The 15,591-nt window shown below is 38.5% G+C and overlaps 1 protein-coding gene across 1 annotated transcript in view; it reads right to left on the reverse strand.

The window, feature by feature from the left end:
- LOC144637251 (uncharacterized) overlaps positions 1 to 15,591 on the reverse strand; it is a 67,339-nt gene that overhangs the window by 5,596 nt on the left and 46,152 nt on the right. The window contains exon 8 of the mRNA XM_078496382.1: positions 10,491 to 10,592. Within this exon, the coding sequence (XP_078352508.1) occupies positions 10,491 to 10,592 (102 nt within the window). The remainder of the gene's footprint in view (positions 1 to 10,490; positions 10,593 to 15,591) is intronic.

Below are 15,591 nucleotides of genomic sequence, written 5' to 3' on the forward strand. Positions count from 1 at the left end.
TCAATTTATGAAGCATATTTTTCGATCGCTTGAGTCGAACCGACAACGACCGTTGCAAATAATTAACGAGAGAGCCTGGGCCGCCTGTGCCTGCAGCGCGCCAATTCTGAAATATGGCGTCACCGGTGGATTTTTCCACCGGTGACACCATCGAGATTATGTCAATCATATTGTGTGCCCGCCAACTTAGCGCGCGCTGCTCGCGAGACAAGCTTGCGTTTAACTTTCACCTCTTGAGCAGACTTGTTTCCTTCTCACATCGGCAGTTAAACCGTTTTAGAACAAACAACACAAATGTCCTTTTTTGTGCATGTCCCTTTTAAATCTTACAGAAATGAGAGAGCCATCAAGAGCCTTGAGTTTGATTTCCCACAAAAAAAGGGAAGAAAAGCGCAATTTTAACACACGCCACAGCGCGCGTCAGCTGCACACGGCGCACGAAAATGACGTCAATACGATAAAAGAAACCAATTCAATGCACACAAGCATGATGCAATTTTTCGCGGCAATAAACGTCAGCCAGAATCGATTTCCTGCAAGTGACGTCGCTCGTTCCGAGCTTTTCCTAACTGTTTGTTTTCCTTCGCGCGCGCGTTCACAGAAATGAATCGCGCGCGATTTCAAAGGTGATTTTACTCAAATGGTCTTTCTCGCTTGATTTCAAAGCGATTTCATTTAAGTAACTATAGATGCAAAGAAAAAACGCGCGACTTGAGGCAAGTCTATATGTTCTCAAATGACTTGAGAAGCCGCATTTAGTCCGTGATTTGAACTCAAAACGCATTTGTAAGCACCATTACACCATGTCTTCGCGGCGGTGGAAGGAAAGATAAATCCTTCATCAACAAGGTTTTAGCACTTTGTACTCCATGGTTTTCCGTTTTAAGGGCACTTTAAAATTCAATAGTGTTTGTACGTCCCAAAGATGGTATTTTTCTTGTTCAGAATCAAAAACAAGGCCTTGGAAGTTTGTAAATACAAGCTGCGCGGCTCCATGATTTCCTTGTACGTTTTCAATGCACGGAATAAGATGAAAAACCTTCATTCTAGGACCTTAAGAGTTCCCTAAAAATATGCGCAGAAACAGATTTTGATTGGTTTATTTGCCGTTATTATCTATAGAACATTATATAATAACCTGAATTCTTCGCGCATTTTGATTGGTTCTTACTTATGATCTATCAGAGTACAGACACATAGTTGACGTCACGCGGTGGTGTGACTCACATTTTGACGTCATCTGTGATCTATTACTGCACAGACGCACGGCAAAATGAAATCTATTTGTTAAATAGAAGAACTCCAGGGGGGGAGGGAAAGGGCATTTGCCAACACCTGGTTTTCAAGGCCGGCACAGGCATTTTGGGGGTGGTTTTCGCACGGCCGGCTACGGCCGGCACAGGCGCCAATGGGTTAATACAAGTCTTTCACATTCTAAAGCGGTGCTAATATTCAACCTAAAGGATTTGTTTCCGCGACAATCTATTGCGTTAGTCACGCTAAACAAAAGTAAATAATCATTTATTCGTGTTCTCCACAACGGATTTCTTTTGGATGTGGGCCGAGAGAATGGGTATATATGAAGAATGTATTGAACCGCTGAACTGTTTGTTTGCTGTAGTAGGCCGGAATTGCGACACGAGTACTACACTCAGTATTTTCAATGTGTTTTCCATTTTGTTTTCTTTGGCTCCTTAATTTGCGGTTGAGTTTTGTAAACAGCGCATTGTTTACTTCTAGATTGCAGTTTTAATTTAGAATGTGATGGAGAAGTGTAAAGTATTCAGGTAAGCTTAGTTCTTACTTCTAATACAGTAGAATCCCGTTAACTCGTACTCGGTTAACTCAAACAACCCCGCTATAAACGCGAACTAACTTCCATTTCACTTGGACCCAATATTCAGTCATTGCGACTCGGTTAATTCGAAAACCCCGCTAAGTCGAAGACTGTATATGCTTTTGATAAATATGAAGAATTTTGTAATGTTGACTTGTTTCCTTGGATATTATTCTTCAGTCACCTGACCCATCACGTGGGTTGAAGATTACTGTAATTTTTGAGTTATTTTTTCAAAAATAGCTCTTAGTCGGCGCGATGGACCTGTACAGTCAGTGAAGTATGTGTGTTTGTCACACCAATCAGATTTCAGGTACACAGAACCAATCAAATTGAAGTTTATAAAGGGGAAGCAATCTGACACAGTTGTAGTGAGCGACGTCGAAGAAATTTGTAGGAGGCGGAATGGTGAGGTGAATTAACCCTCGATTAAAAACGTGTTTTTCGTAACGCTCGCCTGCTTACAACGCACGCGCCGCAGAAAAGGCCAATTCGTCTTATTCGAGCGTTCTGGAGGCAGCCCTGACGGTAAGTGCCAGAGAAGCCAGATTAAAGATTAATGTTTCATTATATTAATATTGTGTTAAAAGAGTCGCGACGAAAGGGTCTTCTTTATTCCTAATTAACTGGAGACACCGTGCACTGCAACCGCATTATAGTCTCTTGAGCGTCTTCCCACCACAGGTGCGTTTTTACCTCCCAACTTTGCTGAAGCAACCGAAGCAAGAGGAGTCATGATACGGACTCCAGTGACTCCACCCAAGTGATTGATCGTATTGCTCCGACAGTAGAGAGCGAACAGCAGAAAAAAATACGTGTCGTCAAAAAAAAAGTACAAAGAAACAGATCAAAAGTGTTTGGCAAAAAGCCAAAAGACCGTACAACAGAAGTATCAGTTACGGGTGGCCGCAACAGAATAAGACGTGCCTTACTTTTGATATAAATTAGTTCTTTTTTCAATATATGATAAAATTACGTATTGAATAAAACAGTTCAGATGTAAAAATGCACGTAAAAATTTTTTTTTGCAAGTTTGTGAAAAAAGTGACTCCGTGGGCCGCCAACACAAATAGCTCAACCCATGACATAAACCATCCCAACAGGACAATCACCCAGTTTCACCCCAAGCCACCCCATATTGAAAAAATAACTCCTGCACGCTTAGCGTGCCTATGTTTGCATACGCCAGCCAAATCGTTCTTTGTATTCAAAGGAAAGTTCTTGCAGAGTGCGTTTTATCCAGTAGTACCAAGTTATCGGTACAAAGATACGCACGTTAATGCTTTAGTTTGGCAAGAGTGAACTTAATGAAATAACATTTACGGATACAAATTCCAGTGGTTTTTAACGGTTTACGAAGTTTAAAGGAGTAATAGAGCTCTATTTACTGCTCAATTAACTTGTTTTCAATAGAGCACTGAACTTGACAGTTGTCATAAACTTTTCTTCACCATTGGAAGAATTCACTCTGGAAAAGAGACAGATGCTCAGTGGAGCAAGAGAGTTACCTTGAGTGCTCAACAGATTTCCGTTTGCAAGAGAGACACCATAGAGTGCTCAACATAACTTTACTTAGCTGAAATTTTCTGATTAAAGCAATATATAGTTTGCAATACACCACTTTCATAATGGCGGCCAATTTATTTATTCTTTTATATGTATGTTAATTAGCCCTACTGGCCTCGCCAGCATGTGAAAAATTCAAAAGAATTTTTACTCTCAAACGAGGCCAGTAAGGCTAATTAACATACATATAAAAGAATAAATAAATTGGCCGCCATTATGAAAGTGGTGTATACTTATAATTAGTGAAAATTAGTTATGATATGTGTCGAAAGTCAAACAAACACGAAAAATTTATTTTAAGAATGTATAAGTTACAGCTAATGTTTTATGAAATTAAAACAGTGTGAACTCCAACTTTATCATATATGTGGTAGAGTCATTTGTCTTAGTGGTGACATTGAAGAAAACCCTGGGCCATTATATGAAGACAATACCAATAGTAATTTAAAAGCACAGAGTGCTTCCTTAGCAAATTCTGGTTCACTGTTTGAAATAAGATTGTCTGAGTTAAATTTATCTGCAATTGATGTTGGAGGAGGTGGAGATTGTTTTTTTAGAGCTGTTTCTCATCAACTTTATGGCAATCCTAATAGTCATTAATCTATACGTACCCTTGCTGTTAATTATTTAGTTTAAAACCCAGATCAGTTTATCGAAAGCAACACTGAAGTTACTTAAACAATATGTCATGACAGGGTACATGGGGTGATGCTATTATAGTACAAGCAGTGGCTAATTGTTTAAATTTGACAATTTATTAATTTTAGGTAGTTTCATTTCCCTTTTAACAGCTTCCTTAACATACTTCGGCTTTATGCATTTCTTTGTCTCGAGCTTATGCCCGACTTCACCCTCCCCCCCCCAAAAAAAAATCATTCTTCGAGGCATTCTTTACCTTAAATTGCCGTATTTTTACTTGAGATTGTTTGTTTTGGTAGCTGTTGTTGCCACTTTTTAAAATGTTTCACACTTCTGCGTTTTACAAAATTCAGACATTTCGCGTTTTAAGAAAATACGTCAATGCGCATTTTACAATGTTCCTCCCATCAACCGTGCCGTTCCACCGTTCCTCCATTCCTCCTAATAGACTAACCCGAATATCCAGGAGGACAGAAGTTTTCATAGTATGATATAGGGCTGCCAAAACAGCTAAAAAAGGTTTGGTATACGGCAAACGAGTCAAAGTTCCAGCAACATACCCCCAACTACTAGAAATATACAAAGTACAAACGAATTAAAATCCATAACAAACCATGGCTAAAAGATACAGGAGCTTACCCTACAGGGAAAATATATATTTCAAGACTTGCACTAGTACTCCTAAACAAAATGAAAAGCCTATTTCACTCTTTAAAAAAGGACTTCTCCATACCACAATTGACTGCCAACAGATAAACCATAGCAAAATAGTCGTAATCTCACAGAGACCTTTGATTAAAAATCGAGAATGATGGGAACATTGCCAAAGAGAAACGTAGGTTTTGACGTCAGTTTTGTGGGAAAGAGCCTTCTACTCTCATTATTAAGGAAAAATACCCGGGAAAAACACAAGCTAAGCTTGAGGCAAAAATGATCAACCACGGATTTATGTAAAATATTTCAAAGGAAAACGTTATCAGCAACAGATCTGTAAGGCCAAATGTTTGAAATACCTTATATCTCGCAGAACTTGAATTGTGTTAGTAAAAAAGGAACGACGATCAAGTTACGCGAGTCGCGTAAAGCACTGAAGAAGTTATAGTTATCTGGATGTTTTAGTTAAAAATGATGTTTTGACTTATGAGTTGTTTTGCATATATCGAAGATAGAACAATAAAACCTCCTTTTAGTCGATTATAGGTGTTCGTTGAGTGTTGTTCATTTACCCTGAAGCAAACAAACAAAAACTCCACTTTGTCACACACCATAATTTTGCTTTATTTTGTCACACGCCAGGTCCTGTTATTGAATGTTGACCGCAACATTAAAGCGACAAAAAAATTTTCTTCTTAACAGTTTGACTTCCTGTACGTGCATTTTTTTTTTTTTTTGCGTTGTTATAATAAAACTCTTCTATTGTTTATATTGTGACTTAAGGTCGCGGGGGGATACCTACAGCATGAATAAATTCATGAAGCGAAATTTTGCTTGACCTGCATCTTTTAAAACGCTTATTTCTCTGCTGTTATGGGTGCGATTAAGCTTAAATTTTGCAGAGACATAAAGAAATGATAAAATATTATGTGTGTCGTCTTTTATTTGTTAGATTATACATAAGGGCCCATTACAGTATCTTTTGGGGCCGTTGCTAGGGAAAATTCAATTGGCTATAACTTGATATATCTTTAATTTTATTTAACCAAATTTAGACAGTAGTTATAAAGTGCGAGTGCAAGCCAGTTGATGACGTCATCAGGGCACGTCTGATGTCACGTGACCCAGAACAAAAAACTGAGTTTTTCGCAAGAAATTTACGGTTTTATTCATAGTTTGTAGTATTATTTCAATCCGTACGTTGATCTTAAAAAATGAAAGCATGCGTTTTCCGTTAGCACAAAAACTTGAAAAATAAGGACGGAAAATGTGTTCTGTTTACCACCTTTTTGAACACAACTTTTACGTTGTTTTGATTTTCCGAAAACGCATGCTTACGTTTCAATTTTCTTTCGATTTACTGCAAAAAACAGAAGGTACGCTTTTTTCGTTCCGAGAAAAGTACGCATTTTCGTCCGTACCGGAAGTAAAATTTTACAGTAACTGATTGGTTGAAATTATCGTAATTGACATTGCCGCATTAAGTTGGCTTTCCCCACGCTCACGTACGCTTCAAAAACTATTATTTGTCGACACGGCAAACTTAACGACTGGCTTGTATTCGTAAAGCTTTAACGACGTTTACTGTCGCTCAACTAACATGTACAGGCAATGACAAATGTAAACAGAGTCGGTCGTAAGTATTAAAAAGAGTTTAGTGTGAGTTTCTTTATTTTCGGTTCGTAATTTGCGAATTAGCGTAAACGGCATTATTATGCTTTGAGCAAGAAGGCTACAATTTGTAGTTTGGTTGAATAAATAGTTAACGTTTGTGAGCTGAAATGTTTTTATACAGGTGTTTTATATAGTTTAGTTTTCGCAGTTTTGTACTTTTGTGAATTTGTCATGTGGTAGGACTGCTGTACTAATCATTTTAGCAGTTTCTGCAAGAAATTTACGGCAGATAAATCGAGTTCATTCCTAAATATTTATTCGGTAACTGCGTAAAAATTACCTTATCTTCGTTTCGCGGACGAAATGAATGGCTGTTTTTTCTATGAGCCTGCATGGTTTAGTTCAAGTGACAATGCATTAATTTTTGCCTGTGGCTTTCACAGATTTCTTCAGTGAGCTGAATGGTAAACCGATGAAAACACTGTAGCGCCGCACATTCGCATATGTTTTCTAATACATCGACACTGTTGTTAAAAATATTTCGGCGGTTTCGGATGCTTGCTTCGGGCTTCGTATATGTTTTGCAATCCTTTAGTATGAAAAACGTTTTTTTATTTCCATTTACCCAGTTTGCTTTTACTGCAGAACAAATTTCCGTGATAGGAATATGATTCAGAATCAACCGAAAGGGAACTAAACTCGCGTAAAATTTAGCCGCTATGCGAGAAAACCGGAAGTAAAATTTCACTTGCGTGGCAACCGCGTAGCTTGGCAACGAGATACTGTAATGGGCCCTTAACGGCGATGTTATAGCCACGTTAGTGCCAAATTGGGAAGAACATGATTTTGTGGCAGAGTTTACGGAACGAGCAGGAGACAGCACACTGTGATCTTGTCAAAAACTAATCAGTCAATATCTGTAGACAGGACAACTCGGATTAATATGAATCCGCGGATTATAATAATAATAGATTATAATAGGATTATTATAATCCAGTAATAGATTATTATAATCCAGTAATAGATTAAGGCACGGCAAAAAATTGGAAGGATTAGATTATTATTAATATTATAATCCGGATTAATATTAATCTCTATTATAATCCCGATAAAATTCCTTGAATGTTCGGATAACAGATATGTCTATTTGACTATCTGACATGTCTGACAGATATGTATATGACAAACACACTGCAGACTTAAAACAAAGGACTGACAGAACATAAGTCACTAATCACATCCGTCAATTGTAAATAAAGGTGACGGGCCTACACGACTCCTACACTGTACGTTCGTAACATTTGTACCTTTGCCGTTCTATGTTAAGTTCGGTCTTTTGACCTTATTTGGTTCTGACTTCTTTCTGAGGGTACTGTTTTTATTTGGAGGCATTATGTATTGCATAGAGCCTCAAGATTGTGTCCAAGGAAGTGTCTAGAGGTCATTAGTCCGTGCTGGGTGGTTTCCGTTTGTAGAGTTGAATGACACCTCTAAATCTGTACTCTGCCACATGTTGTGCTAGTTCAGTTTGTTTTGGCTCAATACTATTTGCAAGATATGCTTTAGGCACAAAATGTTCGCCCTGGAAGGAAAAGATAAGATATGAAAATGTAAACTACTTTCATTTTATTTACGCCGAGCCCTGCATTTTAATCAATACTGTTGCAAGATGTATCGTCTTATCACGGATTATCTTGGTCCGGCTTCACTACAGACTGGTTCAACTTTACTATGAAAAAGCTGAAAGTTGGTTTCAGAGAGACACTCAGTGTTGCGAAGGCTATGCTTCTTGCATTATTTTGATTAAGCGCTGTCTTTTTAGCTCGATGTTAAGGATTTTTACGTCCCTTGTTTGTTGCGTTGCGTTGGCACCACATGATTCAAATATAGATTTGAAATCTTTCACGCGCAAGTCTGTTCACTATTTTGCGTTTTGTATATGCCAGTATATGGTTCAGTTCGGAAGCTTTGGACTAAGATTGAGTTGTTGAGATTAATTATTAAGATTAATATTAATCGTACTTACGATTAATATTAATCCTAATGGATTAAGGCACGGCTCAAACCTCAGTAATAGATTATAATAATCTATAACTGGATTATAATAATCTATAACTGGATTATTATAATTTATTACTGGATTATAATAATCATTAGGATTAATATCAATCCGATTAATATTAATCCGAGTTGTCCTGTGTAGAGTGTCATAACAGAAGCGGATTTTTTAATTTAAAATTTGCCAGCAAGTTATGGCGGTTTAAATGCGCAAATTTTAATTTAATGTCTTCTACCTCTTTCTAAAAGCGCTCTTTTAAAATTCCGCCTCTGTTATGACACACTACAATGTCCATAGTTTACCTATCTGCAGTGGCAAGTCATGAAGGTTTGTATCTGCGCTGTATTCTCTGCCACAAAATTGTCGGAAAAGTCCAAACTTTTAGTTTTCCGAAGGTGTCCCGACCAAAACACGATCAGTTTCCAAAGGAGAGATGTAATTATGGTAATTATATTCCACGCTTTTATAGTGAGAACAATGCGTTTTTATGAAGGACATGATTAGCTATGATTGTTTATGCCAAATATTATTGTGATTACTCTGAGTTGCAGAAACAAAAACAAATTGAATAAAAATTAGCTCATAGACTTCCTACAATCTATATAAACGTATATCGCCAGTGTTGTTTTAAATTGGTTAAAATATCAAAGAACAGGAATTTATTTTTTCAAAATAATCAAGCGCACGCACCCGCATATTTTTGTCCAGTCATGAATATCTCGTAAAGTTGTCGATGTCACTTTGTCAGTCGTGGCACTTCGTGCATACACTTTAAATAAATGCATAATGATGAGCCTAAGGTGTCCCCTGCGACCTTAATGGACAAAGAAGGCTAATTAGTGATGAGCGCAAGATAAGTGTGATTTTTTCGGTTTGTTTTACAAAAGTCATGATCGACATGAGTTGTGTACTATTAAAAAAGGTTGCTGTTATTTCTCCGCGGGAAATATGGGCTATACACTCACTTTGAAAAGCTAATAGTGAGATCAGAAAAACATCAAAATGATCAATAAAACGATAAAAATCCGAAACGCAGTCAGTATTGAACAGCGGAAAACAAACATTAATCCACAATGATTTACGCAATTCAGACTTACATAGGTAGTATTTCAAACACTGGAAAACTTAACTTCAATTAGGGGGCGACATGACTTAAGGAGGCTCGATGTAGTTTTTTTAGCCCTAGGGTGGTCGTTTTGAAAGTGAAAATTATCTAGGGAGCCAATGTTCGATTTTTGCCAAAATACACCATAATGATCAAATATGACTAAAGTTTAATTTTTGACTGGTCACTTAGTCACAAAGGTTACCATAGCAACGATTGTTGTTTCCTTTTGTTTTCAAACAAGCCTAATTTTCTCGAAATCTAGATTGACAATTGGTATTTATTTTTTAATATATTAAAGAATAGTGAATTGACTACCTCTAGACAAAATTGCAAAAAAATCTGTAAGAGCATTTTAGAGTTAATCAAGAACGAAGTATTTGTTAACTCTTTTTAGTTTCCTACAATTGGCAGTCGATATAAATTAAAGCAAAAACTTTCTCGCTTTTAGTTAATGGTCTTTGAAGGTGTAAGTATTTATATTTCATTTCATTTTCAGCTTCCTAGCTATAGGTAGTTTCATTTTAAAAACGACCACCCTAGGGCTTAAAAAACTACATCGAGCCTCCTTAAGTGTTTGGGGCGACGTAACATCAGTTTTGGGCCGACGTGACCTGGATGGGGACGTGACCTGGATTGGGGCGGCCGTGCAATGGGATGACACAACCTGCTACCAAATAATGCTGTGTTATAAATATTTTCCAAGATAATTTATAAGTTTGTAGATTTTCTCCATGAAGTGCATCAAACTGCCTGTAAACACTGGAAGTAAATCTTGATCATTGTTTTAAAGTTGACACATCCTCAAATGGCGAATTCTTAATGTCCCGGCAAGTATACGTACGGTGCAAAAATCGCCTAGGTTTTATTGAGTTTCCTTTGTAAAATTCCATAAAGTATTTTAGTGGCACACTTTTTTCCCAAAAATCAGACCAGTTTTTACACAGAGAGAAAAAACAAATGTGCAAATAACAAAGAAGCTGCCAGTTACTAAAATCTTATATAAATAACCTTACTTGACAAAGAGCTCTTCGTTATGTATATGTTCTGTGGCGATAAAAATGATGGTTCTTATCACTGCTGCTGTTTTGTAAAGGATCCCAGGTACACGGTAGTATCTAAATTGTACATAAAACATAATAACGCTAAATTAAAGGAAAATAGAAATGCACATGTAAGCATGTTGACCTGTGTGTGTAAAATGTTTTTAGATGTCTAATCGGTCAGTGCAAACCACAGTCTGCTGGCTGCAGACTACTTAGAAAAGAAACCAACAAACTAGTTCTAACCACTGCTGGCTGCATACTTATTAGCAAAAACTAACATCTAAAACCTATTGTAACCTAGCTAACAGCCCTATAAAATAATTTACTCTTTTATCCTGATACTAACTAAAACTACGGCCACTTCTAAAATCTAACTGCTAGCCTGCGTAGCTGGCGGTATTTTTGGGTTTTAAAGCGCGTCCAAGCAAGCGGCAAAGCCGCGACAACGAGCGGCGCAGCCGCGAGTGGCTTTATAACCCAAAAATACCGCCAGCTACGTAGGCTATCTAAATGCTTACATGTTTGTTTTTCGGTCTGCAGTCTGCATTTTAGAGTGTTAACTAAAACTTTATAGGTTTCAGTTAAACATAAAACCGAACACTGCAAAAATTACAGCCAGTTGAGTGCGAGAAATCTACTCCAAATTCCTGTTAAAGACACTGTTAAACTCAAGCCAGCAAGTGCCACAATTTTTGCTTCCAGTATTTGAGCAGTTGCGTGAGCGTGTTCGTTTTTAACTCGTGAATTGTTTCAGCAATGAATGAGTTGAAGCAAAAAATGGTAATGTGTAATATTGCTTTGAATTTGTATATAATTTTTGTCCAGAATAGTCAGTTAATTACCGTAAATAGTCTAATAAACGCCCACTCTCAAATAAACGCCTGGTATCTAATAAACGCCTCCCCTGAAGTGCAAAGTTTGTATTAGACGCCCCCTCTAATAAACGCCCCGTGTCTAATAGACGCCCCCTCCTGATTGGCTGAGCTACTGCACAATATCATCCATTAACATAACTCAGCTGCCAGCTATTGACGAAATCTGATTGATTAGACGGCAAACATGTAGTTTCTATCGGCTGATAGTTGGCGAGAAGCAAAGCCCTGAGCCAACTATTTAAGTCGATAGACACCAAGAGCGAGCCGTCTAATTGTTTTTTAATAGCATAACTCACTGACCGATCTATAAAACACAGAATATCGCTAGAATTGGTTTATTGAAGTTTTTGATTGATAAAATTCAGCGAAAACCTGAGCTCGCGCTCTGAGAGCCATTTATTGTTAATTATTAAAAACTTGCGTTTTGATTGGTTAACAGGCAATGGGCTCATACCATTTGAAGGTTTAAGCGCAAGAAACGCACTTTGTGTTTTGGCCAAATTAAAAAATTGTCACAAACAACTCCAAATTTTGCACGCAAGTTCGTTTACGTGTGCTTAACATTGATCTGTATTCAAATTCGCTGAATCTAGCTTCGTTTTTTAGAAATTACGTATGCAAAGAACAAAGGTGTTTTGCAAAGCTTACGTTCACCACAGTCAGCCAGCAGCATGAGTTTTTCGACACATCGCGTGTAAATCTTTCCTTCTAGCGTTATTTAACTGTCCGGGGAGGTTGAAAAACATGTCAGAGCCATGCTTTTTAGTTCCTAGCCACCATTTTGAGGATTCGCTTTACGAAAAGGACTGGATAACACATTGTGACACGATGTCACCTGATAGGTGTCACGTGAGAGCGGGAAAGAGAGAGAAAAAAAAAATGGCCGTTTGTTCCTGAAAACCATTTGAAGCCTTTGGTTAGTTTAGCGTAAGTGCGGCTGCCAGGTGGTTGAAGGACATCATTAAGTCTGAATACCCGTAAGTCCCACAGCATTTCTCGAAGAAATGAGTGAGATGTTCGGCCTTTGTTTTGTACAATAGTGCTCTTTAGCGCTTCGAGAGAGAAAGTTGTTTGACAAAGGCCGTTTGGAGCCAAGCGGTACAGAAAGTCTAAAACACAGAGGTCTCTTGTCGGGAACTATGTCAGCGTGAGTTTTGCAGTGTCCCCTTGGGTGCTGCCGCGACAAAGTTGCCGAGAAGTGACCTGGTTTTAGACTTTAAAAAATTCTTTATATGTTCCCCAGGGCACCTTCCCTTCGCAAAATATTTTCTGTGTCTCATTAAATATTCATCAATCAATCTATCGATTCGTGCGAACGAAAACCTCATAAGTTTATCTTGTTTTCGCGGGATTTTGTAGATGTGTGATGATGTAAGGAGTGGAGATAGAAGTGAGAGCAAGCCGGCGGCACTCAACTGAAAGCAAAACTAGTATAATGTGACAACACGAGCATGCAAACGTATTCAATCAACAATCAGTCTTTATTTCACTTTCACCTCGGCAAAATACAGCTAACAGTAACAGAGTAAAATAGTCTTGCCCGAAACAACAAAAGCTAGATAACTGCAAACAGACTGCAGAAAAAGCTAGCTGCAAGCAAACTGGCGTGAAAGCTTACTGCATTAAAAGCGCGATCTATAAAAGGTTGAGGCTGACTCACTCTGATCCTAAACTTAACTTGAAACGGCTTAACTCCCTAATCCCTTGGGGTAAGCGTTAAACTTCTTTTTTTTTTTTGCGTTAGGGCTAGGCATTTGCGTTAGGGCTAAGTCTGTAACCCTAATCTGAAACTCTAACCCCGACCCTACGGCCTTGGGGTTACCTTTTGCATTAGGGCTAGGACTGTAACCCTAAAAATTTTGCTGACTTCATCGTCTTGAGAAACAAAAGGTTTCCTTTGTTTATCGTTTGTAAAAGAAAAGTCAAATGACGCCGCGCAAGCAAAAACCTTGTCTTTTTGCATGTGTTATTTTTCGAAAACGAAGGAAAGACCAGCAAAATTAAATACAGGGCAGTGTTGAGCACACGTAAACGAACTTGCGTGCGAAATTTGGAGTTGTTTGTGACAATTTTCAATTTGGCCAAAACACAAAGTGCGTCTCTTGCGCTCACGCCTTCATTTGGTAGCCGATACGCATCAACGAAAATAGCTGGGGAGGTCAAATCAGGGGGGGGGGGGGGGGGGAAGAAACGAGGTCTGGGACCGTGTAGCGATGCTCTCACAACTTGCAAAGCGATCAATTCACGATGTAGTCAGCGGTTTTTGGACGATGATGCAACAGGCAATCTTTTCCGCGTAATGGAAGCTGCTATGCCGTGGAATCACTTATTATAAAGGGGTTCAATTCTCTTAACTAAAAATCTAAAAGCAGCGTGTTTATCCGAAAATTTCGTCATCGTCGTGTAGTTTTAAGAACGCAGAATTTTGTGATGTCGTGCTACTTTTCAGTGCTGAAATGCAAATGTTTGTACCACGATTTTCAACTGGCCCACATGGGGATTGTAAATGAAGTAAAACAAAGAAAGACCAAGTCAACAAACAACTTCGAAACAATAGAGCAAGAACAATAGCTCCGACCAGCGCGGGAATATTCGATCGCCACGTTTTCATAACCATTCCCGTGATGGTTTTATTTGATAACAAACACCACATATTGACACCAAGAACCTTTCCGGAGAAGTTTTCGCTGCTTTAAAGACAAAACTTAGAAAGTCCTTTTTATTGCTACATGTATAAAAAAATCAAACTCTCTCACTGGTCCCATGTTGTTATTGTTTTGGGAAGTTCCCAAAGAAAGGAACTGCTCATGCGCCTTAGAGACATCCGCTGACTACCGCCCCGATGATTGCTTTGCAAGTTGTGAGAGCATCGCTCAGATTTCATATAAGAGAATGTATGGGAAGTTGCTTCCCCCCCCCCTGGGTCAAATATTGCAATTCTCTGGGCGTTTTTAAGGGGCGGACCATTAGAAAAGTGATAGAGGGGGGGGGGGGGGAATTTATGCAAGAGAAATCCCAAGAAAAAAAAATTGTGCAAAGGGGAAGGCAAGAAAAAAAATTCATGCAGAAAGAAAAGTTCTAGCTAATTAAGCACTTAAAACACCTGTCATTTTACACTTGCTGAGATCGACTTTTCGACGAAATATATCAGTAAAAATGCTGAAAATAGCATTTTCGAGCCTTGAAATTTCAAAAATTTCCGGGGGAGGATGCCCACAAACACATTCAGCCTGGCCTCCCTACAAGCAAATTTTCTTCCCATACGCAGATGATTATAGAAAATTCACTTACAGGTCTTGCCTTCTGTTTATTGTATAAAAACTTTGACACCAACATTTGTAGGACATTCGATATAAATTGCTGTTAACAAGTGCAAATTAGGGTGAAGAAAACAATCAGTGGTATAAAATCCCCAGTGGTATTCTTCAGTAGAAATTGAATAAGTTTCTTGATGTGGGCAGTTTTAGATATACAGTCAACTCTCTAAGACAGACACCTTCGGGACCGGCTGCAACTGTCCGTCTTAGAGAGGTGTCCGTCTTGTAGAGAGTCGAGGTAACGTGACACCAGTAATTTTGAGATAATAAAGCTAAACCTTTGCACAATGCAACAAACCTTTACTAACTTCAACAAGACTAAAATAATAAAAGGCCATATTTGCTTGTTAAAGCAATTACAAACTGTAATACTGTAAGTAGAAAACGACCTCTTTTAGTGTCCATACACGTAAGCAGAGAAGTAATCCGTTAAAGCGTAATTGTTTCTGGTTAGTAAGCTTGGTATACACGTATCCTTAGGGTGCTAACTAACTTTGCTTTAGGTCGATACGACGTTTGGAAGTATTTTTAATAATAAAGCATGATAAAAAACACTTCTCAAGTGTCCGTTAATGATTTCAAAGTGTCCGTTGTCCGCCTTAGAGAGGTGTCAGTCTTATAGGGAGTTTGGTTACAGTAAAATGACTGAAAAACGGCAGGGACAATCACCAGGTGTCCGTCTTATGGAGGTGTCCGTCTTATAGAGGTGTCCGTTAAGAGAGAGTTGACTGTATTTCTAGCGATTTGAGAAGGCCCAAATTTAAAAACTTTCCGGGGGACCATACCCCCGGAACCCCCTAGAATGCTTGTGATCGTATCCACGCTTTTGGTGGGCTCTCTCAAGCCGCCACTTTTGCAATTGCTCCGACCGACCACACA

Source organism: Oculina patagonica, chromosome 13, assembly GCF_052425735.1.
Source record: "Oculina patagonica isolate OP01 chromosome 13, crgOcupat, whole genome shotgun sequence".
NCBI classification, from domain to species: Eukaryota; Metazoa; Cnidaria; class Anthozoa; order Scleractinia; family Oculinidae; genus Oculina; species Oculina patagonica.